General features: G+C 47.1%; 2 protein-coding genes across 2 annotated transcripts; one reads left to right on the forward strand and one right to left on the reverse strand.

Annotated features, from left to right (window-relative positions):
* The first annotated feature begins 1,914 nt into the window (after positions 1-1,914).
* Positions 1,915-4,790, forward strand: LOC124651309 (GTP-binding protein SAR1A-like). The gene is made up of 3 exons (XM_047190409.1): positions 1,915-2,123; positions 3,016-3,147; positions 4,197-4,790. The coding sequence occupies exons 1-3, from the start codon at positions 1,995-1,997 to the stop codon at positions 4,515-4,517; spliced, it is 582 nt and encodes a 193-aa protein (XP_047046365.1). The 5' UTR covers positions 1,915-1,994; the 3' UTR covers positions 4,518-4,790.
* Positions 4,791-8,350: 3,560 nt separating this feature from the next.
* LOC124656025 (mavicyanin-like) lies at positions 8,351-8,923 on the reverse strand. Its single transcript, XM_047194837.1, has one exon. The coding sequence runs from the start codon at positions 8,921-8,923 to the stop codon at positions 8,351-8,353; it is 573 nt and encodes a 190-aa protein (XP_047050793.1).
* Positions 8,924-9,611: the final 688 nt, after the last annotated feature.

Below are 9,611 nucleotides of genomic sequence, written 5' to 3' on the forward strand. Positions count from 1 at the left end.
AGTGCCATGCATGGTTGCCCCCGTCCTTTCTTTCTCTCGGTCCCACCAGGGCAGGCCTCTTTGGAGCACCCAGTAATAGCTCGTCGCAAAAAAAGGATTGATGGTCGAGTCCCCTGTATGAAGTCAGTGGATTCGAGTGAACTAACGGTACTACATATGCATCGGTTAATGCAGAGGTCGGGCTTCCCCACTTCAAAAAAAAAGTCAACCCATGCTTGAGTCTCCCATTTCTATATGTGAAGCCGATCGGTGCACAGCTTTACCTCTCCCACCTTTTCAGTTTCAGTCATCTTCTCGGTAAAAAATGGCATTCACACGTAACCTTAGAGACCGTGTCAAAGTTTGAAACCACATGACAAAGGAGATGACATCTAAAGTGTCACTGAGAAATAAGTATACGATAACAACGCCAAATGCCAGGTGCTTGCTGATGTTTCCATGGATGAAGGCAGCCTAAACATGGAGCCGATAATCAAAACAGGTGTTCTGTTTGACAAAATTTTAGATATGATTTTTGTTGGATTCAATTTTATAATTTCTAAGAGCACCTCTAGCAGATCCCTAAAATTTAGTGGAGGAAACGGTGCTGCAAAATAGAGGAGGATAAATTTGCTCCCCTATATTTAAAGGAACAAAAACAATTGACATGATTTTGCAAATACCTCAAACATACAAAGTTTAAACATGCATACATATTATCCAAAAAAATCATATTAATCAAGTTTGATCCAAAAGCACCCATCATAGCATGTATATGTTGTGGACCCACCACCACCTCGGCCACTTATCCGGCCATCACCACCTTGGCGAGCTCAAACACCACCACCACCACTCTCTCGGGCCAAGATCTTTGCCTGGGTAATCTCCCAATATGCCCTAGCTTTGTCATCCATTGAGCTATGGTCCATGAACATGATGGTGCAGTCGGCATCCTCCCTCTCCTTGGCCAACGTCTCCGCCTCAACACCGGCGCTAGAGGCGGCTTACCCACGACCGTGGTTTTGCTAGTGGCCGTGTTGGTCACTCCGCCGGCCGCACCAGTGCGGTGTTTCCCAACCTCTTCCGCGGCATCGACGATGTTGCGGGGGTCGAATCGGGCGCTAATTCTTAGCCCAGAAACTTTTGTGGGCATGCGGGGATGAGCACCGGTGCCACTCCGGCCGCGTTGGGGGAGAAAGGTGGCGGCAGCGATGACGGGCGGTGGTTTTGGGCGGGAGTGGCAGCCAGTTGAGCGGGAGCTCAACTTTTGGGGAGGGACTGCGGCGAGGAGGAAAGACAAGAGAGGCGCCTTGATTTTTAGGGATCACTATCCTATCTTTCCTCCAATAACCTTTTTTCGGCTTCGGCTAGAGTCGGCTTCGGCCGTTAGCGATGCATATTTCCTTCTGTAAGTCTTTTTGTACTTCTGCTAGAGATGCTCTAAGCGAATATTTTGGGCATTTTTTTTCCTAGGCAGTTATGTACTCTCTCTGTCTAAAAATAGGTGTCTTAACTTTTTTAGATTCAAATGTATCTATAATTAAAATGTGTTTCGATACATCTGTATCTACATAAATCTAAGACACCTATTTTTAGACGGAGTTAGTATATTATATCATTCCTTAAAAAGTTCTTAAATTCTCAACAAAATGAAGACAATTCATTCTTTTTTTGGAAATAAATAACTTAAAAATAAAATATTCCAACTATTCCTTTCACATGGTGATACATTCCAACTTTTGACAACTTTGGTGCTCTCCTTGCTAGAAACAAAAGGAATCCGCGAGCTGCTTGGCCCATTTCCAAAACAACCAACTCCCACCTACTACTCTGACCTGCGGGCCCCACTGCGCCCTGGCCTACCTGTCATCCTCATGGCGCTCCTCCTATTAATGCCAGCGTCAGCGGCGCGGTGGCCGCCACGTCACCATTTGATCCCTTCCGTCGAGATCCGTTAAGAGGCGCCCTCCTCCTACTCCGGCGACAGAGAGGGAGGCCACCGACGGCGACCGGAGATGTTCCTTGTCGACTGGTTTTACGGGGTTCTGGCGTCGCTGGGGCTATGGCAGAAGGAGGCCAAGATCCTCTTCCTCGGCCTCGACAACGCCGGCAAGACCACGCTTCTCCACATGCTCAAGGACGAGGTCGGGAATTTTTCTCTTCCTTTCTGATTACTTCTGTTGTTCAGGATTGATTTTGTTTTCCTCTGTGGAAAAAAGTCTCGTAATTTGATGAGATCGTGATGCATCTTGGATTGCGATGGGTTACGACGGGAGTAATTGTGTGGTTCCTTCCCTTCCCTTTCTGTTACTCCGTAGTAGATTTTGGTGTGCAATATCTGTAAGTTATAGATCGAAGGGTGTGTTTCTAGTTGAATTTTAGAGTTGGAGATATTTGTGCTAGCAGATGTTCATCTCAAGGGTTGAGTGATCTTTTGAGCCTTCCGTCTAAAAAAGGGTTGACTGATCTTGGGGATTTTTATTTCTGTTATAGAACATTTTCATACAGTTCGTGGATTTTTCACGTTGTGTTGCAATAATTCTCATTTTCCTTACACTCGGGTGGCTTCGATCGCATGTGGAAAAAATGATTCCCCATTTAGGAAGAGTTAGTGGAGTATTGCCGTAATTCTTTGTTTCCTGTTGAGGATAGTTTGGACGGATTTGGTTGCTGAGCTGCGTCCTTTCTGTGGCACTGGATTGCTTGCCAGATCTGGGTTATTCCCATAATGCACAGTATAAATTTTGCTTCTTTTAGTCATCTGTATGTTGATTTTTTTTGAAAGCCAACATCCTAATTCTAAAACAGAAAAGGATATCTACCATGCTAATTCAGATCTGGTGCAAACGCTTCTTCAGAGAATTTAAATTTTATTTTAAATTCAGTCAGCTGACACACTTCTCAATATAATGATCATTTTTACTGTTAATCAGTACCAGGTGATTGATATAATTGAGTTCAAGCAAATGCAAAATCTCATGTTTTGCTCCTGTTGACTGAATAAATTTGTTCTTTGTTTTGTGTTCCTTCTGGCAGAGGTTGGTTCAGCACCAGCCTACGCAGTATCCAACTTCTGAGGAGCTGAGCATCGGGAAGATCAAGTTCAAGGCCTTTGATTTGGGAGGCCATCAGATTGCCCGCCGTGTTTGGAAGGATTACTATGCTAAGGTATCATGTTCCTCTCTTTTTTTTTATGTAGATGAGTTATTTGGTGTACTGTTATATCTGTTTGTGTTTTTTCTCCTGTGGTGTAGTTTCTAGAAGTGCTGTGCTGTTGTTTGATACGATTTAATCTCCTTATAAGACATAGTATGACAGTAGCATGCTTCTGCAACCTCTGAAAGTTTTAGCAAATGTCGTTATCAGTGGAGAATAGTTGGCACTGATGCACACCAGAATACCTTTTCTTCCCACATGTAACACCACCTGCGTATTGTGAAATATTTCAAGTTGACTGGTGGGGTTAGTGCATTGAACATCAAGTAGCCTACTCCTATATGCTATTCCACAATTGACTGGTGGGGTTAGTGCACCTGTCACGATCCATGATATAACACTAGAGATATATGTGGAATGTGGCAATCTAGCTGCTTATATAAAGGGGGGAATTTGCTTTCATATCAGTCTGTGTTATCTTTTGAAATATTAGTGTCGTCTTATTTTTACATTTTTAAAATGTATATTAGCAGAAATATTCTTGTGACTTTATTTCTTATCTGTTTTATATGTTTTCTTTTGCCCAAAATTGCTTCGTGCTTTCTTACGAGGTAATTGTTTTGGCTTGTTGGATAAAGGTGTTTATATTACTATATATGATGTGTGATAATACAAAGAAACTTTCACCTTCACTTCGAGTGTTGCAGCAGGATCAGTTTGGTGACACAAATGGATGCATAGATATCAGATCAACTCAACAATTTAACCTCATTGGACAAGGCATTATAAAGAATATCATACAATTAGGAATGCTCTCAACAATATTTATTCATAGTTTCATACCATAACACCAGTCTCAAATTCCACCTTGCAGCCAAGAAGACTTGACTGCTTAAGCGTCAATTTTAGTACATTATGCATATGCTCCTGTTTCCTTCGTGAATGGTCATCTCTGTTCTTCCTGATGATCTTGTTCTGATTTAGAAATGTACTTCTGTGATTTTGTGTAGTAGTGCGGCAACAAGTATTTATTTCGCCTGTATGATGCTATCTCTTGCCAGGTTGATGCCGTGGTGTACCTCGTTGACGCGTATGACAAAGAGAGGTTTGCCGAATCCAAGAAGGAGCTTGATGCCCTCCTCTCAGATGATTCACTGGCAACTGTTCCCTTCCTGATCCTGGGGAACAAGATCGACATCCCCTACGCCGCCTCGGAGGAAGAGCTCCGCTACCACATGGGGCTAAGCAACTTCACAACCGGAAAGGGCAAGGTGAGCCTGAGCGAGTCGAACGTCCGCCCCCTCGAGGTCTTCATGTGCAGCATCGTCCGCAAGATGGGCTATGGCGACGGGTTCAAGTGGATGTCACAGTATATCAAGTAGAGCGGCAGGCAGGGGTGCGTGTTGAAAAGAAAGTGTTTAAAGTAGTCATGATGGTACTCCTGTTCTACCTTGCCTTGGCACAAGAGAGTTAGGGAGCTAGCTGGTCATGGATGTTCATGGTGCTAGTACATATATGTGGTGTAATGGATTCAGCGCAAAGTTCATGGTCCTAGATTTTTTTTGTTCAGTTACAGTGTGATGTTAAAAAGGTGATATGCTTTAAACTCCATTGCTAATGACACTCTGAATGATGATCATAGCTGTTACCTGTTATAGTGTTTCTTAGGGCATGAGCAATGGTGGCATACACAACTAGTTGCTCCATGTAAAAAAGTTATCAGAACCAACATAGTGAATTTTATCTCTCCAATGCAAGCTACAACTTTAGTTAGAAAAAAGAGAGAAGGGACCCCACAAATATGACACTGTGCATCTTTTTCTCTCTCCAAAAAACATGCTTTTAAGGCTTAAGATCCCACTTCCTGAAGAGGAGGCTGCCTCCTCATCCGAACCTACTTTGGACCACCCGAACCTAGCTAAAGGTGTGAGGCAGTAACTCTAGGGCAGTGCATTGGACATACCCTTACTCTCTTATTTCTGAAGTTGTTGGTGAGTTTGTGCGTACTGTAGTACCTGGTGCTGACGTGCTGCTACATGTCAGCCAAATTCTTCATCGGCCTTCCCACTGAATTTGACATAGTTTTGTCATTTCAATATATCGATCCAGAAGATTTATATTTGCGGTTTAGTGTCTAATCTGCAGCTAATTCTTGTATTTAACTCTTGCCAGACTTGTGTGTCTTCCAAAATTAAGGCTGAATTCACACTCGATTCGTACTAGTATCTTTGAAATTTAACTACACACAATTTATTTGCGGGCTTTTTTAAACAAGAGGCAACAGGTGCACTTAACCACCTTGGTAGTTGGGGCAACACATCTCCTGCCAGCTTTCCAGATGATATTTTTTGCTTGTTTCCCACACCCTCAAAGAACCACAAACGGTGTTCATAAAAGGGGATCATGTCCTAGATTTTTCTTTTCTTCCGGTTACAGTGTGATGACACTCTGCAATGATGATAGCACATCATTCCCTGTTTGTAGAGTTTTATATGTTGTTGCCTCTAGTTCGTACTAGTACATTGGTTTCCCTAAAATTAGTAGACTGAATGTTATGTTATCAAGACTGAAATCTTTAGGGGTGTATTCATGGACAATTGGAAGCCCCCGCGTCGCTCCTCCTGGAGCGACTCGGGCGGAGCCAAGATCTGCACCACCTAGCCGCCCCTCCTCCAGATCCTCCTCCACCGCCGCCGGTGGATGCCGCCGGGCAAAGCCCGTGCGGTGGCCGGTGGCGGCGGGCCTTCTCCCCGTGGCGACGCGAGCTTCCTCCCTTCGGTGATGCTGGCGGCGCTCAAGCGGGCGTTGGTGTGCGGGCGAAGCCGGCCGCGCCCAAGCGGGCTTTGGTGCGGGCGAGGCCGACCACGGCACGGGGAACTAGAGCGCCCCCGGCCATGTCCTCGTTGGGCCCCCCACTGCTCCGCCGCTGCCACTGGCCTCTCCGGCCTCCAAAGCTTGGGGGGAGCTCGCAGAGGGGTTCGTCGGCCGGCCGCGCCCAAGCGGGTGCCGGTGCGGGTGAAGCTGGCCTCGCCCAAGCGGGCGTCGGCATGGTGGTGGGCCGGGATGCGGTGGTTCCAAGCGGAGCGGCGAAGGTCAGCAGGTGCGGTGCGGCGCGCTGCTTCGCGCCTGGCTGCGCGGGCTGATTGGGCCAGATCTGGGCCGCGCGGGCCGCGTCCTTCGCGTGGTGGCACGATACTCTGCTCCGGCTGCTTTCCAGTCATGGTGTGGCGGCGTTGTCTCCTTTGCTGGCCAGGGCGACGGACAGGGCGAGCGGGTGGCCAAGCGGCCTTTGCTCCGGTTCCAGGGACCTGGCGGCTCGGGCAGGAGGCTGCCTGGTGGACGGCTGGAGGCAGGTGGGGTGCGCACAGGCTCTTGATGGCCGGAAGGGATGCCGGTCATGAAGCCGTCCTTGATGGTGCTCCGGCGAGGTTTGTGGAGAGGTCAGGTGTGACTGAGGTGTGCCGGGAACTCAGGTTCCAGCGAGGTGTGCAGTTCTTTGGATGAAAATCTTGCTCGACTTCCGTCGATGCCGGTGATGACGTCACTTTTGGGTGTCGTTTGCCTTGTTGAAGGCGTTACCGAGGAGATCTAACACTTCTTCCACTCTTGGATCTTGTCTTTTGGTGAAAACCTAAATCCGCGTGTCGGATTGGCGATGGCGGCATCCGCGATGTCGTTACTTCGATGGAAGCATCATTTTGGAGACATGATGCTGATGGGAGCACCTGGGCTGTGGTCTAGCGGCTGGTCGGGCGCTTTCAATGGCGGGTGTTCTTCGACTCAGTGGTGTTGGGTATCGTGGGGTTGCCCCGTGGTGGCGGTGGCAGGAGCACTCTCGACATGTAGGCGGCGCCAAACGAGTCCTGTTTTCCGCCCTCTCAAGACCGGAGCGGCACATGCCGCCTCCCTTCGGTTATGTCTTCTCTCTCCGGTGTTGTTGAAGCCGGCGAACAAGCTCGTGGCAATGGTGTTCGATTCAACATGATTGGAGTGACCTTGGGGCTTTTGCAATGAAGTCGAAGATGTCCCACCGTAAGCACGAGGGATGATGTTCGGTGACGCTGCTTGTCCCGGTGGTGTACTTCTCTGTTTGTGCCGCCCATAGCCTTTCTGGCGCTCTTTATGTCTAGTGGTGCTCTTGTTGTTGTAAAGGTTTTCGCCCGGTTTTCCTTAATAAACTGAGCAGTTTTGGGTCTCTGTACCTTTTCTTCTAATGCAATGAACACAGCAGTTCTCCTGCTGTTATTCAAAAAAAAAGAAATCTTTAGGAGTGTTTGTGTCACAGAGGTTCGTGGTGCGAATCTAATTTTGAATCTGAAACAGTAGAAGAGGCTGCTACTATCGGTTTGAATTTATAACGAATAGCATCGACGGGATCCAACGAACCCAATGGACGGGGCTTTCGGTCACCAATTGGTGGAGCATGATGACGGACGGCTCAATTCCAAACCGCAAGGCATCTCTCTCCTTGTCATCTGGAAAATTTGGAATGAGAGAAATGTCCATGTCTTACGCAACAAGCATGCGCCCCCCTCCATCATCTTGGATGTTATTAAGTGTTATAAATGCGACAAGCAAATAACGAATGATGAAAAAGGAAATCTCAGCGGAGACACAAGATTTTAACGCGGAAAACTCCTCCAACACAGAGGGGGCAAAACTACAGGCGTCAACCAGCAAAACTTCACCGTGGGTTATCTTATAATGTGATCAACCCTAGCAGGCAGCTTACAAGAGGTATATATAGGCGGTGACATTGATCCGTAAGACGGGCCAAGCTTACCCAGCGACGAGCCTCACTCAGCTCGTTAGAAGTTAGCCCCCCTTTAATATAAATTTGGATCACAATATAACATTAAGAAGGAAGCCCTCTTATGGGTTATCGCGGGTGCTAAGTGCTTGGGTTAAATAATGCCGAGAGAGTAATCTCCATCATCTTGGATGTTATTAAGAAGGAAGCTCGCTTGTGAGTTACCGCGGGTGCTAAGTGCTTGGGTAAAATAATGCTAGGAGAGTAATCTTACTTTACTTGCTTGTTCAGCTTTTGCCCCCGTTTCAAAATAGAAATTATAACAAATAGCTCATCAATTTAATAAAATCAATAAGTTCATAATGAATCAAGGTATATAACAGAAATGCTTTGAATCCAAGCGTACATGTGATCACCTACACGGCTACACGGTGAGAAAAGCATAGAAATATCACTCATTAATTTCTAGTAGAAAACCATGAAACTGGCCGTGAAGACAGCTCCCAAATATAGTCCCACTGATCCAGTCCCAACTGACACTGCTGAGCTCGACGGAGGCATTGCCTGGCCGCTAGTCGAGGGCGTGATCTCTACGCTCGGCATGGGCGCCACGGCCGGTGCAGCCGAACCTGCGCGAGGGCTCACAGGCGACAGGGCACCACCGGGTGTTGCTTCCTCAATGTCTATACGGACCTTCATGCCAGCGTCGCAGTGCCCTGGAACGCCGCAGATGAAGTACCTGCTGCCAGCGGCGGTGAGCGGGACGATGTCGTTGCCGGTCTGGAAGGAGGCGATGGGGCTGGAAGCGGAGCACGCGTCGTAGTCCGCCTTGCTCACCTCCACCACGTTGTGTGCCGCTCTGGAGTACCTGAACAACATCTGGTCGCCGGCGCGGAACTTCAGGTTGGAAGTCCACTGGACATAGTTCGTCTGGGTATCCCACGACCCTCTTGGCGCGCCGACGGTGTAGCTGGCACCGAGCGCCGTCCCTAGAACCGCTAAGGTCAAGGCGATGACGAGGAGAGCTCTGGTTGCCATCTAAAGAGATTGTGGTTTTCTGTCTTGCGAGTTTGTTTCAAATGGTCGGAGACTGAGGTTTTCTAACTTGTGAGTTTGTTGCAAAGGGTCGGAAACAAGGAGATGATGATCGTGTTGTGTAGTGTGTTATTGTGTGGGATGTATATATATGTGTTGGATTGTTAGGTGTAAGCGTGTACGCGATCAGCGTGAGAGTTGGTCGTACAATATGGTCAAACTTGCGCTTTGACTCGTTAGCTCACGCATGTACACTAAACGTAATCGTAATCCTGTTTGGACGCGGTAGTCGCCAGTTAAGCTGACTGTGTCATCTTCGGCCGCTATAACCATCTTCGGCCGCTTCCCTTGTGAACGATCGAAAAAAGGTCAGATCAATCATTTGGGAACGTCATCGTGTGATGTTGTTTCTTGAGCGTGCCTCTATGCAGCCACGTCCTTCAAATACCGGCTTCCAATTTTTGTGTGTTTAAGGTATATGAAAACACAACTAATTTAAATATCGGTTTTGCTATGTCTCAATCAACTGAGATTTTTTTAAGTCTAAGTCATTTACAAAAATGTGCTTTGAGTTGTACTTTTATGTTAAAAAAGTGCAATTGCACTTTTCTGATAGAAATATGCAACTGAACCGAGTTGCATTTTTTTTGAACTGCAATTGCACTTTTCTGAGTTGACTGAGACTTAAGAA

This window comes from Lolium rigidum, chromosome 5, assembly GCF_022539505.1.
Source record: "Lolium rigidum isolate FL_2022 chromosome 5, APGP_CSIRO_Lrig_0.1, whole genome shotgun sequence".
Lineage (NCBI taxonomy): Eukaryota > Viridiplantae > Streptophyta > Magnoliopsida > Poales > Poaceae > Lolium > Lolium rigidum.

Excerpts from the sequence above, each read along its gene's own strand:
- LOC124656025 (XM_047194837.1), bottom strand. The coding sequence starts at position 8,923 with ATGGCAACCAGAGCTCTCCTCGTCATCGCCTTGACCTTAGCGGTTCTA.
- LOC124651309 (XM_047190409.1), top strand. The coding sequence starts at position 1,995 with ATGTTCCTTGTCGACTGGTTTTACGGGGTTCTGGCGTCGCTGGGGCTA. Across the intron at positions 2,124-3,015 it reads TCCACATGCTCAAGGACGAG|AGGTTGGTTCAGCACCAGCC; the intron begins GTCGGGAATTTT and ends TCCTTCTGGCAG. Across the intron at positions 3,148-4,196 it reads GGAAGGATTACTATGCTAAG|GTTGATGCCGTGGTGTACCT; the intron begins GTATCATGTTCC and ends ATCTCTTGCCAG.